Source organism: Lichenostomus cassidix, chromosome 18 (genome assembly GCF_008360975.1).
Source record: "Lichenostomus cassidix isolate B80296 chromosome 18, HeHo_3.0, whole genome shotgun sequence".
In the NCBI taxonomy this organism is placed as follows: Eukaryota; Metazoa; Chordata; class Aves; order Passeriformes; family Meliphagidae; genus Lichenostomus; species Lichenostomus cassidix.
In genome coordinates, this window is record NC_139498.1 from 10,184,210 (window position 1) to 10,201,623 (window position 17,414).

The 17,414-nt window shown below is 48.4% G+C and overlaps 1 protein-coding gene across 9 annotated transcripts in view; it reads right to left on the reverse strand.

Moving 5' to 3' along the window:
• SHISA6 (shisa family member 6) overlaps positions 1-17,414 on the reverse strand; it is a 238,561-nt gene that overhangs the window by 12,674 nt on the left and 208,473 nt on the right. For 8 of the 9 annotated variants that reach the window (XR_014855657.1, XR_014855659.1, XR_014855658.1 and 5 more), the window contains exons 4-5: positions 12,589-12,651; positions 2,254-2,406 (exon numbers count right to left, since the gene is read on the reverse strand). Coding sequence is in view for 2 of the 9 variants with exons in the window: in XM_085077982.1 (XP_084934108.1) it covers positions 2,254-2,406; positions 12,589-12,651 (216 nt within the window). In the remaining 7 variants the exon portion in view is untranslated. The remainder of the gene's footprint in view (positions 1-2,253; positions 2,407-12,588; positions 12,652-17,414) is intronic. The other variant, XM_085077983.1, reaches the window with a different exon arrangement.

The following is a 17,414-nucleotide window of genomic DNA, read 5'->3' on the forward strand; positions in this document are numbered from 1 at the left end:
TTTTCAAACTCCAGCTTTCAGATATTGCAGTTTTTTTGTGTTGCCTTTAGCTCCTTCATATAGAATACGACAATTATCTTGCTGGCATTTTGCAAGGGGAGGTTTGGGAGCTGGGTGCCTCTTTTGCTTTGGCTCTGGAGGAGAGCAGCTGTAAGAAAGTGATTCAGTGATTCTGGAGGTGCTGAGTGTATTCAGTCCCAGTGGGAGCAGGGAGGGCTTGGCACTCTCAGAGCTGAGATTATTTGGCTACTCAAAAACACAGAGTCAAGTTGCTCTGGCATTTGCCAGGGGCTGTGCAAGAGGCTGAGTTAGTATCTTGCAGAGATCACTGAGGTCTGTCTAGAGCTGCCCTGGGTGGGTAAATAGGTGGCATTTGCCCTGCAGAGAGCAGGGATGCCCTGCTGGGGTTGGGGGTGTGGATATTCAAGGGCTTGACTGAACCCCACTCCAGCCAAGGGCCAAAGGCAAGCTCAGTGTCCTTGGGCTCCTGGGGACACTCAGGCATCCACTGGCTAGGACAGGGACAGCCCAGGGGGGCAGGAAAGGCTCCAGGAGCACTGACTACACTCACAACATTTAATCCTGGCACCTTAACACAAACCTATTTTTGCCATTTTAAACAAATACCTAAGAAATCATAAAATCATATTGTAGAATCTCAGATGGTTTGGGTTGGAAAGGACCTTAAAGATCACCCAGTCCAACCCCTGCCATGGCAGGGACACCTTCCACTGTCCCAGGCTGCTCCAAGCCCCAGTGTCCAGCCTGGCCTTGGACACTGCCAGGGATCCAGGGGCAGCACAGCTTCTCTGGGCACCCTGTGCCAGGGTCTCCAGAGGGTGTATTTTGTGTGCTGAGAAATTCTCCTTTTGATCACCTCGAAGTGGGGACAATGTCAAGCAGAAATGTTACCATGCTGTGATTTCAAGGGGTTTCCAATATCAGACAGCATCCTCCAAGCTACTCATGAACATCGAAAATTCATCACTGGGATGCTGTGAGGGGAAAATTCTTTTGGTTGGGAGTGTGAGATCCAAGTGTTTGCAGGGAACAAAGCTCATGGCAGAAGCAGAGCTGTGCACATGGCATATGGAACAGGAAAGAGGGCACGATCCAATCCCCAAATACCTCAGCTCTGGTCTCCAATACAGTTCAGCATATTCTTACTTTTAAGCACATCAAGTGAATTTGCCTTCATATAAGACAAGTACAGAAGTCCCCCGTTGAAGTGCCAAAGAGTGGAGACTTTTTGTTTTTTGTGCTAAATTCCATTTCATTGTCTCTTCTGAAAGATCTTCCACAGATATTTCTTATGGACAATCCAAGGGCTTCCCTGCCACTTAATTTGGTGTGTCTTCCTTAGCTGGCTAAAATGGGAATGTAGATTTTGTACAGAATAAGTCAGATCTGCTTCTCTTCCTCAGTGATCCATTGAAAGTGTAAACACCTGAGTTATTTCTCTAAATTATAGGCAAGTGTGACTCCATGGCTGCATCCAGAAACTGCTAATGGAAAATGCAGACCCAGGATGAGTCTGGAGAGAGCATTTCCTGCACAAAAATCACTTGTTTCAGAATCCCACTGAAGCTGAAGGGTTTGAGATCAGCAAAGGGGATTAGCTGGAGCACTGTGGGACCATTGGCAGAACAATGCAATCCATGAATTAGCAGGAAAGGAGAGATACTAATGGGTTTGAATAGGGCAAACCTGCTGGAAAATCCAAAGTACCCTGTGGATGTGAGTAAGGGACAGGTCAGCACCAGGTCTGGACACACCCTGTGGAACACACAGATCACAGCACTGCCCAAGGCAGCCAGGACTCCCCCTGGAAAAGCTGTCCCAAACCACCTTCTCAGCTTCCTGTTGTGATTTGGTTCCAGCTGCCCCCGTGGCTGCTGAGATCCCTGCCCTGGCTGTGCCAAGGGCAGCTCTGAGCACCCAGCCAGGCTCAGCTCGACTCCAGCAGAGAGGAGAAAAGGATTCTCAGATGACTCTGTCAGGAGCAGATCCGAGGGGAGGAGTGGGAGGCAGCACAGCAAGGAGGTCAGGAAGCAAACAACCACATGTACTCTCCCAGTAATGAAATGACTCCACACTCATCCCTGATGGGAAGTGACAGCCAGAGGAATCATTACCAGGAGATGCCAACTCGGGAATGCCACGGCGGAGCGACGAGGCTTATTGCCTTAACGCCGTGCCCACCGCGGCCCGAGAGACAGAGATACAGGGGGAAGGAAACGAGCTGACACCTACTTAGTCTCTTCAGAGATGAATATTTACTCGGGTTTGTCTTGACTGCAGACTCGTAGGACGGCGGGAGGTGGGAGAGGTTCTGGAAGGAGCGCGAGAAGGACAGGTCGTAGGGCTCGGTGGCTGAAGTGAGGATGTTGTTCATTCGCGGTTTGTCTGCAAAAAAAACAACAGAGAGAGGCAGGTCTACAGTGAGCACCAAAGCATGGAGAGAGGCAAACCATTCCCACGGGCTCCAGCAGGGAGCAAAGCTGGATCCCAGCCAGCCTCAGCGACAGCCGCTGGGACATGATTCAAAGTGGCAGCGGCAGATCAGTGAGAAATGGATCCTGGGGTGTTGTTTTCTTGTCCACAGTGATTACGGAGAGAAGCAAAGTGCTGCCTCACAGTCACCTGGAGCTGCTCTCCCAGTGGGATGGGGCTGGACTGGCCCTGCAGGGCTGAGCTCAGGCAGCACCACTCAGCTTCACCCCCAAACTGTGCTCTCCCCATGCTCAGGGACACACAAACCAGTCTTTTAACTGGGGCTGATGACCTGACTGCCCTGTTCTCATGCCAGATTCCTCACTCTGAGTGCTCTGAGCCTGGAGGCTGCTGAGCAATGCTGGTGCATGGCTCTGGGGCTGTGGGGCTATGGAAACCTTCCTGCTCTCCCTGCACTCAGGAGAGTGGGGAGTGGGGCTGTGGGGACACATCTGGGGCACTCAGAGGACAAGGCAAGGTGTTTGAGAGGTTCCTGAGGCAGGAAATCTCTATCCTGAGGGGTGGAGGATGCCCCTCTACAGATGTTCATTTTGCTGGTCACTGAGGGAGTCCCCAGGCAGTGTGTAAACACCCTCAGGATGTTAATGTTGTCAGGATTGTAATGCTGTCAATAAAGATTAGCACTGAGCCCAGACACTAAAATTGAAGTCCAGACTATCTGCAGAGTTCTCAAACCTTGCTCCTTTGCTGCAAGCTGGAAAATGCTCTTTCATCAGCCCAGCCAAGGGACAGAAACCTGTTGAATTGCAGTTATAACTCCCAGGTGTTCAGACATTAAAATGGGCAGATATGAAAGTATTTAACAAAGCAGAAACTTCAATTATTGGAAGCAGAGCTGGAACTGACACCATGAGCTCTGTGGGACCCCAGAGCAGTGCTGGGGTTCTGTACCTGAGGCAAAAGAACAAGGAGGTGACCACTGCAAGTGTGGTCTGAAAATGAAATGAGATGGGTAAGTTCTCTGCAGGAGCAGCACAACGTTCAAGCCTTGGGTTCACACAATTCCTGTTGTACATCCCTGAGGTGTCCCCATGAAGAGCAGTGCATGGTCAGTGTGCACTCACCTGCCCCAAGCCCTCTTGCTTCCTCTGCACAGTGGATGAAAGCACAGATTCTGCCCAAAATTGACAGAGCAGCAGGGGAATTTCAATTGGAAAATGTGTTGGCTTTGTGCAGTGTCCATACATTTGCTAACTTCTCCCATTTCCCAGAAAAAAAATTAAAAATAATCCTCCCAAGTAGAGTGCAGATATTTCACAGATAATTTTCTAGACCTGAGTCTAGTCTAAACCTCTGTTTCCTTCAAAAAATATCTGTCAGAGTGAGGCCATCTCCTCCCCTGCTGCCTTTCTCCCAGGTGGAGCCCTGTTTGTTGGGCAGCAGAACATCTCCCTCCTCTCTGCATTTTGCATTTCACTGTTTCCTCAGTGCTCCTGCTGCCTGAAAATGACCCCAGCACTTCCCCAGTGTGTCTGTGCATGGGGATCCAGAGCTGCTTCCACAACTTTTGTCCCACTGTAACTTCCTCTGGATATTTTAAACCTCCTCTCACCCCTCCTCAGCTCTGCAGTGCCAAAGACAGGCTGAGGCAGTCCTGACTTCCAGCACAGACCTGACTGTGATTTCCCAGAGTGAGGCACTTCCTTATGGAATTTATCCCTGGTGAAAAATTCCTCTTAACAACGAAATAACCACTATGGTTGATAAACTCTCCTTTCCCATTGCTCCTGTTCCTCTCTGCACTCCTGGAACAGGGCTCTGGTCTGGCAGAAAGAGCACAGAGCCAAGTGAACTGGAGTGTCATCTCTTAGAGAGCATCATTTCCTTGCTGATGACTTCAATCCATGTCTAATAGACTGACTGCAGGATTAGGGAGTGCATCGTATTCATCAGGGGGCTGGAAACAATTGATTAGATATTATCCAGTAAACAGAGACTGTATCAGCATTGAAACCATGTCCCTACTCCTACTCGTGCTTGTGTGGCAAGGACCCTGGGGTAACATCTCTTTGCAAATTCCTCAGCCAGAACCTGTAGCTAATCTCCATTTTCATGGAGGTTTGGACATGCTGCAGTAAGCCCAGCCATATGTATGGAGCTTGTGCTCGGTGCCAAAGCAGGAGCATTAATTGACTGCTTGCATGAGGTGTGTGAAATTAAGTGCCACACATTTATCTGATGGGCTGGTGCAGAATCACTTCATCTCCTTCCTGCTTTTTCCATCCAGTCAGTCAGGAACAGACCGTAATGATTTTGGCAAATGAGAAGTCACCTTGAAATCCACTGCCCATCATTCAGCAAAATAAGGGATAAACTGAAATGACCAAAGCTAATTTCAGATGTCTTTTGCATAATGTAGTTTGAGGGGGAGATCAGAGAACTGAGGCACTCTAGTAAGGAGAAATATCTTGTGCAATTTATATTCTGGGGCCAGTTCAGCACACGTTTCTCAGTAGTTTTTCACTCCTGCAATATATTTGAGTCATGCTTGTCTCTGGTCTCTCTCCTCTTCGTTTGTGGTGTTTGTGGCTCCTATGGAAGCTGCAGGGCATAGTCAATAATCAGGATGTAAATAAAAAGGTCTCCCATTCCCTGCAAGGTAGCTAAGGTTGCACCCTGCTGTGTTCCCCAGCATTCCCACTCATCCCAGTCCAGCTCTACATGCCAGGCAGCTGGAGATGACCACTGGAAAACAAGCTCTGTCCATGGTTATTGGGATTACCTTCGAAAGCCAGCTTTACCCCTCATTTTCCTCACCACCATCCTGCAGCTCTGTGCCATTTTGTGCCCCTCTGACACACCATCCACTCTGGCACAGCAATTTGCAGAGCAAAAGGCAGGAGGTGGAGCTCACCCAGCACAGAGAACACACAGCAGCCATGGGAACCTCACCCAGCAATGCCATTTCTCTTGGGCTCTGAATTCCCTTTGCTACAGCCTTAGAACAACCCCACCTTGGTACAGCCAGTGCAACGTTTTAAAATTCTGCTGATGTCTCTGATTGATTCAGCAGGAGAGGGCTCAGCTCTGCAGCATTTCCTCACCTTCCAGGCAGCAGGGGTGGCACAGTGCTTTGGGCAGGGATACTCCAGCCCTGGCACAGCCCAGAACTCACCAGGCTGGCACAAGGAGCTCAGGAAGGGAGCAGGGAACTCTGTGGAGCTCTTGTCTCTCCTCCTGGAGCCCTAGCAGGTAAGGTGGGTGCATTTCTTCTGCTTCACGAGCCAGAACTGTCAGGGCACTCCAAGCCCTGCTGTATTTTTGTGGAAGCAGAGGATCCCTCAGCCAGGCTCTGAGAGGCTCCTGCTCTGCTCACAGCCTTGCACAGAGGCTGGGGAAGGGGCTGCCCTGGAGGAGCGCAGGGAGCACTGCCTGTGCTCCTGCTCCATCCTCATCCAAGCAGCAAAATGGCCTGGCTTTGGTGTGGCACCCAGGAGGGTGTGAGTCCTGCAGTCCTGCTGCTCCTGGGGGATTGCAGGGAAGGTGAACACAAGGATTCACTGCTCTGCTGGACTCAGGCACTCAGCTGGTTCCTCATCTAAGAGGGAAACTAAGTCCCTCTCAGCTGAGGAAGAGCCTCCTTTCTCTGCCAGTGCTTTGCAAACTTTCTGCAAGCTCAGGGCTCAGAAGAAGTTTTGGGATTTCTAGAGCTGTGGAGATTAGACCTGAAGTCTTCTTGTCACATCTTGCTCTGCCCATGTTGTTGGAAGACAGTTTCAAAGTGTGTTTACATGAGGCACAAAACCTTTCATGTTCAAGGACAGGAGCAGATGATACCCAATGCAAAAAAAAAAAAAAAAAAGTGAATTGATGGCAAAGTTTTGAACAAAGCTCAAGTGGCAAAAGGGATGTGCTGCAGATTTGCATTCGAGTCTGCACATATGTTGTGCGAATTCTGCAAGACATTTCAACAGATGCCTTTTAAAACATTCACCCAGAGAAAGCAAACAATGTCACCTAGGAGAAGCTGCTACAACCCAGCCTTCTGCTGCTCAGCTTCAGCTCAGCACAGCTCCAGCCCTCTGTCAAAGCACTCCCTGCTCCCCCAGCACTGCCTGCTGCTCAGCCCTCGGAAGGCTCAGACGCAAAGTCTTGGATTCTGACGCAAGTTCTCACAAAGGGCCTCACTCCTCGGGAAGATCTGGTGGCACTGATGACGTTCTGGAGCCTTCTGTGCCAGCACTCAGACCTCCCAGGCCATCCTGAAGTGACACGCTGTCAGAGCAGGCAAAGAACTGATGTTCACAGACTCAGATTAAAATTTATAACATATATCTTCAGTGTTTGTGTTTTCACACTTCTGGTTTTCATGTTACAAACACTGTTATTAATAGTCCTTTGCATTTCTCATGACTAATCTCTAGGAGGTTTCTACATTTCCAGGTCAGATCCTCTGTGGTGTAAATCAGAGCTCTCCAGTGAGTAGCTGCCCTCATTTACAAGAGCTGGAGATGGAGGATTTGAAATTCAGCCAGTGAGAAAACCTCTCTGCCTATCAGGATGGGTCTAGGATTGGGTCTTTCAGGGCTCCTGGCTGAGAACTGAGCAGCAGCCTGAAGGAGGAAGGTGTAAAGGATGAACCACAGCCTGCAGGGTGATGTCCTTGGGTGTGACAGTGATGATATCCCTGAATGCTGTCACCTGGGAGATTGGCATGGAAATACACCTGAGTACACAGAATGCTTCCCTGGGCATTGCAGCTCCACCCCACAGCCAGGCTGAGAGGAGCAACAGTGAAGGGGAGAACTTAGAAATGAGAATTGCCCTGAGCAATTGGAGCAAAGGCTCTGCTCATTCTCATGGAGTTTGCTGCCTTTGCCTGGGGATGCAGAACTCAGCGGCTGGCTGTGACCCCAGAGCTGCCAACCCCAGGGCTGTGCAGAGCTGGGGCTGCTCTTGCTGGGTTTGAGACCATTGCAAACTGCTAGCTCCTTCCACCTCTGCAAGGGCCTCATGCCCAGAGCTCCTCAGTGCAGAGAGAGGGAGCTGATTCCAAAGGGGAAGTCACACAGTCATGGAATGGTCTGGTTTGGTTTGGTTTGGATCATAAAGACCACTCAGTCCCACCCCTGCCATGGCAGGGACACCTTCCACTGTCCCAGGCTGCTCCAAGCCCTGTCCAACCTGGCCTTGGACATTCCAGGGATCCAGGGGCAGCACAGCTTGTGGTCTGGTTGGAGCTCAATGGCTTTAAGCTCCCTTCCAGCCACACCATGCCAGGATTCCATGACTGTGACTAAAGGAAGAACAGCACACATGTCATCAGGGGTGAGTCCAACCTCCCTCAGCCCAACCACAGCCCCAGAGGGTGGCTCTGCACTGTGGGACATGGTGGCCAGTGAGCTCTCAGGGCACAGCAGGTGGATGTGGCCCTGAGTCTCCAGCAATTTCACTCCAGTGAGCTCTGATTCTGGAGCTGAAGCTGTTTTGCACGGCAGCAATCTGTGCATGGTGCTGTCAGAGCTGCTGGGCAGAGCAGGGCTCAGTGCCTGGCACCCCAAAGGGCAGCAGGGATGCACAAGGAGCTGCTGCTGTGTCCTGTCACACCTGGATCCTCTCCTTCCCACTGCCATTGCAGCCCTGCTGCCCTGCAGGAGGTCAGCACATCACATATTTGTTCTGGAGGTTATGTGCTGCACATCTGATTAGCTCCTCATTTTCTCCCAGATATTTCTGCTGGGGATAAAGCTAATTTAAACAGTCCTTAATTGTTGTGATTTTGTAAACAGTGTCTTAAACACAATAGACACAAAACTCTCAACAAATTGCTGGAGGAGATGTGACAGAATAGGGAATCATTTTCATATCTTCTGGGATTGCCCCAAATTGAAGCTTCTGGTCTGATGTTAGAAAATTGATGCAAGGATTTTTTCAGCAATATATCCCCCAAAGCCCTATTAGTGTGTGGGAAGGAAGATGCCCTGGATTTTTGAAATGAAGAAAAGAGAAAGAAGGAGGAAAAGAAGGAAGGAAAAGAAAGAAAAAAGAGAAGAGAATAAAGAGAAGAAAAGAGGGAGGGAGGAAAGGAAAGGAAAGGAAAGGAAAGGAAAGGAAAGGAAAGGAAAGGAAAGGAAAGGAAAGGAAAGGAAAGGAAAGGAAAGGAAAGGAAAGGAAAGGAAAGGAAAGGAAAGGAAAGGAAAGGAAAGGAAAGGAAAGGAAAGGAAAGGAAAGGAAAGGAAAGGAAAGGAAAGGAAAGGAAAGGAAAGGAATATAAAAAAGACACAAATGTTCATGAGTGTACATAGAGGAATCTGATAGAAGTTCACACAAGTACAGCCATAAAATGAAATTTGCCTCCATCAGAGCCATCTCAGGCATCATCTGTGGAAAAACACTTGGCCAAATTAAAATCTTGAAGTAATTGGCTGCTCGTGGTGGTTTACCAAGTATTTCTTGAGATGATTGTCAAATGCAATTAACTGACATAAAAATCGTGGTATGAACTTCCTTCTAACCATATTATTTGGAAATGCGCTTGGTATTTATAAAGATGCAAAAAAAAAAATGTTTATTAGGTACTCTTTAGGTTAGGATAATTATATATGCACTAAATATAATGAGATGAAACTTCAGTAGCAGTGAAAAATAAAGCAATAAGCTGCACAGAAACTGAGCCCAGGCAGTCAATGTGTATTTCTGTTATAGCTGATGCTCAGTTCTCTTTTGTGCCCCCAGCTTGGTTTTTTTCCTTCACATTTTAATGTTTTTATGGGAAAATCATTTTATGTGCTTATTTTGTGTGAAGCCTGAATATCTAAGCAAGATAAATTAATGTATCAAAAGATTTAGCTGCATTTCATATGTAAAACTTGGTTGTGCTTAGAGCCTAATACTTGCTCCCTCCCACTCACATTTTACATACAAATCACTACATTTCCTAAAAGTGCTGTAGAGTTCTTCATTTGCAGCTCAAATCTGCAGCTGAGGTAGAAATAAAGTCTAGAGTTAAGGAAACCCACATGAAAATTCTGATTTCAGTGGAACTGGGGTCTGAAGTCTGGCAGGAGAGCAGAATTCAGGCTGAGGTTTTTAAAGGACTGTAGGTACCTCTGTATTGGGACATTTGGTGTCCTGGGGAGGCATTAGGGGCAGGAATAGTACAGCAGAAAAAAAAATCCAGGGATTTCTGGAAGATTTATGGTGCTCAAAGTCACAGTGGTTAATTCAGAGCCCTCAGCAACAGCAGAATTAAAATCCTGGGTTGGGAGAGTCATGGAACTGTGGAGTCCCAGGATGGGTTGGGTTGGAAGGAACCCTAAAGCTCACCCAGTGCCATGGGCAGGAACACCTTCCAGGGGCTCCAAGCCTCATCCAACCTGGCCTTGGACACTTCCTTTGACTCACCTGCCTGTGGTCACTTCTCCTGATCCTGCTGGGAATTGTCTTCTCCACCATCCACATTTTCCAGCACACATTCCAGCCCTCTGTGCCAGCCAGGCAGGGAGGAAAGGGAGATTTGCCCTCAGCCTGTGCTGACAGAGCTGGGAAGAGCTCTGTGCCAACGAGGTGAGAGCAGCCTGGCAGCACAGATCAAACCTGAGCCCATTTCATTAGTGCTCATTCCTTCCTGCATGGGAAGAGCTCAGGGCAATGCCAGCTGTGGTGGGCAGAGAATTGGCACTCAGAAGTTGTGCCCCAAGAGTGGCACCCTGTGCCAGGTTAAACCAGAGAGCCAGGGCTTTACCTGGAACCTGCAGTTGGAGCAGAACAGCCCCAACACCTAAGGTCAAATCTGCTTTTTTCTTTGTTTTCCTCATTCCTTGTGAGCATGGATTGTTCTTATCCTCTGGAATTAGTTTCTTTGTGGCGACTGAAGGCAGCAGGACATAAGGAGCTGGAGAGAATCTGCCGTGGGAACAGATGTTGGCCACCCTCTGCCTTTCTCTGCCGAGCACTGGCCCTGTCAGGGATGGAGCAGGATGCTCCCAGAACAGCTGCCCCACTGCACATCTGGATCATTCCTGCACACTGAGATCCTGTTGTGGTTCCCAAAACAGGGGATGGCTGTCCCACTGCACATCTGGATCGCTGCCAGATGCTGAGATCCTGATGTGATTCCCAAGACCTTTGGGAAAACCCATGGGTTGGTGCATTTGGCTCTGCTTTTCCCAAGGGCCAGCCAGTGCAGGAAGAGGAAAGGAAACTTGGCTTTCCTTCCTTCCCCACCAGGAGCTCTCCTGCAGAGCCTGGGGCTCCCCAGCTGGGTGTGGGAATCCTCTGCTGCCCAATCCCAGGAGGGAGAGAGCTTGGAGACTGAGGGAGTTACAGGTGAAGGTAAAAGACTGAGAAGTTCCTGTGGTGGTGGGAGAAAGGAGAGACATCTCCAGCCCACAGCAGCTGAGCTCTCATCCTGACAGGAATTCCAGGATTCAACAGCTCACCCTTCACACCCATGGGGAGCATCTCTTCCCAGACAGAAAGGGAATTAAATTAAACCTGAGGTGCTGCTGGGCTTGGTCACAATTGCAGCAGGAATTCTGAATCCTGCAAGCTTTTTTGATGTCTTGCTTGAAAGGTCCAAATATCTTTTCACGCTTGCCAAGCAATGGCTCACCAACAACAGCACACATGAATATAAAGAACAAAGCATCCATGACCAGATGGAAAACTCAGGGAAAAGACACCTCTGAATCACACAGTTATTTGCAGTCAGCTCATCCAAGTCACTCGGAACAACCAAATTATTAAGACACAGGAAGCGCAAGGAATCCAAGATTATGAGTGTATCTGCCTTTGGTTTTTTGTCTCTTAAGTACATAACAAAGCAAAGCATCTGTTAGGGCCAGGGGGAAGTGGAATTGTTTTAGCACATTCCCTTGAGTTCTTGGATGCAATGGGAACCTGATGGTGGAGCTGCATCAGATCTCCTGGGCAGACACAGGCTAAGGGCAGCTCAGAACTCAGCATGGGCTGGCTTTTGAGAAGAAGTGTCAAGACCAAGGAGATGACAACACAATTTCAACCCTCTTTCTCCAGTTTTTCTCTCTTTTTTTTTTTTTTTTTCCTCAGGAAGGTAAAAAAGTGAACAGAATAAGTGGTCTGAGGAACATTGGAGGCTGTCAGTTCAGGCTCAATGAATACTGCTGAGTTTCAAGCTGACACTGTTCCTTCTGGAGTTTTTGGAAGACAGAAAATGAAGCCCTAATAACACAGTCTTACCACTGGAAGCAACTTGCAGGCTGAAGAGCTGCCTGACTCCTCTGGGGAGGAGAAACCCCAAAAGTTTTAGGTGATCTTTCCAAGGGCAATTGTTCTCCCACTCTCCTTAGCAGCAGGGAGATTTCTATACATGACCACAACTTGCAATAAATCTGCTCCAGGGTAGTCAGGATGAGATTTAGGAATTCAGAGCAAACACCAGGACAAAAAGAGCAGCAAATCCAGAGATTCAGTGCTGCCTGAAGTGTTTGAGATTTGCTGAGGAGGAAGGTTCCAGCTGCAAACGCTGGAGGAATGGATCACATTCCAAAGGCAAGGGAAGAACACAGACAAGACCAAGGCAAGGCAGCAGAAGAGGGAAGAAAGCAGAAGGGACCTGAGGGATCAATCAGAGGTTGGTCTGATTGCACAGAGCCCATGGATTTGGGTGCAGGGATTGGCCTGGGGCTGGATGGAGCTGGGAGCTGCTGGGTTGGACTGGTCTGTGGTGGCTCTGAGGGAGGTTGGACACAGGCCAGGCTCCACTGCTGCTCTGGGGCCAGGGAAACCCACAGGAGGGGACAGAAGGGCTGGGGGACAGGGCTGAGCAGAGAGGGACAGCTTTCTGGCCATGGAGGAAGCACAGAAACATCTCCAGGCTGGGACGAGATGGGGGAAACAAAGTGGGAAATAAAGGAGTATCTTGGAATTACACACAAGGATGATCAGCACAGTTAGAAAAGACTGGGCCATATTTCACTGTGCACACTATTGAAAATATGGTCCTGTGTTTAATGTTAATGGAAACCATCAGCCATGCAGCATCACCAGAGGAATATTTCCATTAACATTAAACACACTTTGGTGCCAGTAAACCTTACTGGCTGGCAGAGGAAAGTTACAACGTGTGTAATTTTGCTCTTTGCTTTCTCTTACCATGTGTAGGTGTCTGGGTGGCACTGTTTAGTATCAGGTGATTATAATTTTGTTCTTGGTCATCTGAAATTCACAGAAAAAAAAAATCCCTTTAAGAACCAGCTTAGCATTGCCACTGATCTGCAGATGATAATTACAGCTCGCAGTATCACAGGAAATCTCAGCATGATTAAAGAAAGGAGAAGGAAATGCTTAAGAAAGCAGAAGATTCTGTTATGCAGTTCACTTAAAATTCCAGATGCAAGGAGCACACGATAATGGGAATCTGCTCCCCTTCTGCTGAGCCTGCAAATGAGGGTTCTCTGCAAAGGTAAGAGACAGGTCCAGACAGGAGCACACCCAGCTGGACCCACAGAACCCCATGGTGCTCCTGGGGCTGCTGGGGCTCCACAGCCCCCATCCCACTGCTCCAGCTCCATCCTGGCAGGAGCTGTGGAGCTTTGGAGGTTTTCAGGCTGTGAGCCCCAACCACACAAACCCAGAGTGTCCCACTGTGACCACAAGCACAAGCACCAGGCTCTGTGTGAGTGCAGAGAGGAATCAAAGGTGTGGCTTGGCAGGGTTGAACTGTGCATCCCTCCCCAGGAAGTGGGAGTCCTGAGACTGATGATGGGTCAGTCTCAGGAGCATTGCAGTGGGAATCCTGAGATTGATGCTCCCAGGGCAGGGGACACAACCCACAGCAGAGTCACTGCTGGAATTGGGGCTGGCAATGCCCTTTGGGGTGGAAAACAACTCTGTCTCCTTCTCACTGTAATGAAATAATCAGATAAGGGACTCCTGATAAACCTCCATGGCCTTTAGTTTCCACACACACTCCAGTAAGGAATGAGCTCCTCATACAGATCTTTACAGCACAGAGGAGATCTCTAGCAATCTTTCCTGTCCTGCTCTGCTGGTGCAGGGGAGCTACTCCAATGTCTACTCTGCTATTCCTAAACCTTTCATGGATATTTCACTTCCTCCCAAGATCTGTTTCACTGGGTCTTTCCTCCTACTTTTCAGACCAGTTCCTTCTTTCCTACACTCCATGGACATGGAGAGAATTTCCCTTATTTCTGCCCCAGCTGTTTATGACAACACTGTTGCCGTGTGCTCCTTGGGCTTTATCTTTCATGCTAACACCATTTCTGTTATGTTCCCCTAGAAAACCTGCTTTGCCTTGGATTCCTGTCATTCCAGCACCCCGTGCTCCAGCTGACCCAGATCCTTCTCAAGTCTGGGGTGTGTTTCTGAGAGTTCTAACAGGGCAGAGTGAATGCCTGGATTGTCCCAAGTCAACTTCCCTTTTCACACAAACTTGTGACATTTTTCTTTTCCTGGTTCATGTAAACTTTGTGATCCTTTATTGCTTTTCCAAGGAACTCTCCAATTGTTCTCCAACACAGAAAAGGCTTTTTAGTATTCCTGCTTCAGCCTGAGGCATCTCATTTTTCTCCATTTAATCAATTTATTTTCAGGCTATTTATCCAATTTGTCAAGAACATTTTAAATTCTGATCCTGTTCTCTAATAGACTTATGGTCATCCAAGCTTCATATCACCTGCAAATTTAATAAGCAAATTCCTTTTCCAGCAGGAACAAAGAGACCAAATCCAGAACCACATCAGTCCATCCTTCCCCTGATGTTTGATCCCTGCATGGTCACTCAGCCCTCCTGGCCTCTACCCCAGACAGCTTCATTAACAACCTGCTTCTCCAATTAATCTCACGTTGCTTTCCTCAAAACTGCTGGAAATCTTGCTGAGGTCATGATCCTTAAAAAGAATTATTCCTCCCTGGCCATAAAACACAGCAAAAAAATCAAAATAAGGTTAAATTGCCATGATTTGTTTCTGAGTTTATCTCAGGTGGAGCTGCTCTCCCTGCAGAGTGTGGGGAGTGTCTGGGTGCAACCAGGATTAAAATCAGAGTTTATTTATTCAGGTAACAACAAACTGGGCATCTTCACCTGCTTCCTGCTCCATCCAGAAACCAGGCACTACTTATATCCCAGACAGAGGGGAAAAAAAGGATTTTAGCCTGGCTGCCAGCATGAGATGAGCAACCCTTGAGAGGAGCCCAGGTCCACAGGGATGCCTTAAGTGCCCTTGAACAAGTGACCTACAGGTTTCCTAAATTTGAATTTTCATTTGGATCCTCCACTGTTGGTTGCTTTCAGCAAGGACAAATCCTGCAGGAACTCATTTTGTGACTCTGCTTCAGTTTCTGTTCCTCCATGCAGTCAAATTTCACCATAATGTGAAAACTGGACCAGAGGATGAGTGGGACAAATAAGAAACTGGATATTCCTGAATCCCTGTCATTGTCTGGAGGGATATTTGGAGATATGGGACCAGATGGGTGAATTTTCACCCAGTTCCCAGTAAGCATGATGCATTCCCCTGCTTGTTAGTATCTACATTAGCTTTTAATTGTTTCTGGATTCACAGAGACCTTTTCAGTAAGAATTTTAAAAAGCAATATGTGATGGTAAACCTCAGAAATAAGATATCTTTAGAAATAACTGCAGTGATTTCAGTCTTTGTCACCAAAATTCAAAAAATACTTCATCTGTAAATATTTTTTTTCTTTTTTTTTATGGTGAGACTAAGAAAACAATTTATTACTAGAAAGCTCCCCCATGTGTAGATATTTCTAGGCCATGAGGCTTGCCAATCATCAACTTGACATTTCTCTTAGATAATCTGACTATTCCATGCCTCTGGAAAGCTGTGGGGGAATTCTGCATGTGCAGAATTCCTCAGCTTTGATCCATGGCATTGTTAGGCAGAAGTGTAGTTTGAATATCACTGTCAGAATGGGGTTTGATCCTTCTGGCAATGAGATGCTTGAGCTGCCAAACATGGCTCTGGGGCAGGATCCTCTGTGAAGAAATTTTTGGATTTTGGTTGCAAAAATCCTAAAATCCTTTGGTTGCCCTGTTTCTCTCTGATGGCTGGTTTTGCTTTTCTGCTGTCTGGTTCAAAAATCCCAGAATCTCTGAGGCTGCAGGGAACTCTGGAGACCTCCCAGTCCACCTCTGCCCAAAGCAGGGGCAGCTGGAATGGGTGATCAGCACCATTTTCATTAGGGTTTGGAATATCCCCAAGGACAACCTGGAGCAAAGGAGGCTCAGGGAGACCTTGTGGCTCTGCACAGCTCCTGACAGGAGGGGACAGGGTGGAAATCAGCAGGAATTTCTCCATGGAAAGGGTGCTCAGGCCTTGGCAGAAGCTGCCCAGGGAGGTTTGGAGTGCCCATCCCTGGAAGTGTCAAAAAAACATGTGGATTTGGCACTTGAGGTCATGGATTAGTGAACATGGAGCTGCTGCTGGGTTGGTGGTTGGACCTGATGAACTTAAAGGTCTTTTCAAGCTGAACACTCATGACTGTGACTCCATGGGCTCTGAGGATGGACACTGTATCCTCTCCCCAAATGCTTTTCCAGCGTCCAACCACCCTCACAAGAAAGGAGGTTTTTCTGATGTTGAGGTGGGATTTGTGCATCATGGTTTGTGCTTTTGCCTCTTGCCCTGGGCAGCCCTGGGGAGGGATGGCTCCCCCTGCTTTGTCACCCCTCAGTCAGTCAATCCCAGGCACTGCCCAGATCCCCCTGAGCCTCCTCTTCTCCAGCCTCCCCCACTCTCCAGTCCCTTCCCCATCCTCCTGGCCCTTTGCTGGACCTGCTCCAGCCTGGCTGTGGCTCTACTGTCCTGGTGCTCTCCCTGCTCCCAGTGATGTCTGATGGCTTTTTGTCTTTTCTTTTTATACCCTTTTTATACATTTTTATACCCTTTCCCTCTCCTTGTACCCTTCACAGACACTCCTTGTACCTTAGCCCCACATGTTTATAACTCTTGTAGTCTGATGTTTAGCTTAGTTTGGGGGTTCTCCAAGGGGGGGGGAAGTGAAACATCCCCACTGTCTCAAAACTAGAGGCTCCAAGCTTGGCTGGGGCCTCCTCTCTAGAATATGAAAACTAGGCTGCAGTCTCACTTGGGGGAGAGTAATTAGAATAGGAGAACAATGACTTTATTTGTTAAGTTTCTTCTTGGAGGATTTTCGGCAGATATGCTAATTTGCGAGGTCCATAAAATTCTATACAGAGTGCTCCTCAGTGTGTTTCCACCTTTGATGAGTGTGCAACTAGGATCCTATTAAACCCAAGGTAATACCCTTTTCCCCATACTGCTGTGTCTGCCTGATATCTTTACCAGCTTTGAGGCATCACCAGCACTGCAGATGTTGGTCCCCAGAGCTGCTGGATGCACAGGATCCCCTCTCCTAACCCGCCGGCCCCATTCCCATTCCCATTCCCATTCCCGGGTGCATCCCGGGATGCTGCTGCCTCCTTTGCCACAAGGGCGCATCGCTCCCTCATCTTCGACCTGCACCCAGCACGGATCCCAGCGGCTATTTTACCCCCCATTTATTACCTTATTTATAAGTTACTCGAGCTATTTTTGAGGTCGCAAACCAGGTAGTGAGCAGTGAGCCTGCTGCATGTCTCGACGACCTCTCCTTGACATTTGCAGCTGATAAGTTCATCGAGCATGACTAAATTGCTCGACAGACACTTCCCTCCCTCCCTCCCGCCAGCCTTGGAAAGTGATGCATTTCCCCAGGAGGTCTCCATCCTTCCACAAGCTTCCCGAGGAGCCTGTGGTTCCTCTGCCCATCCCTCTGGGCTCCAGCCAGACGTGGCTGCAGTCACGCTAAGGAGAGCACCAGCCTGGCTCCAGCAAAGCTCATGTACAGACCGAGCTGCGGGAAGCACCCAGAGCCCCGAGCTGTGTGCTGTTCCTGCCTGGTGTTGTTCACACGCGGCAGGAGCTGGCAGGTGA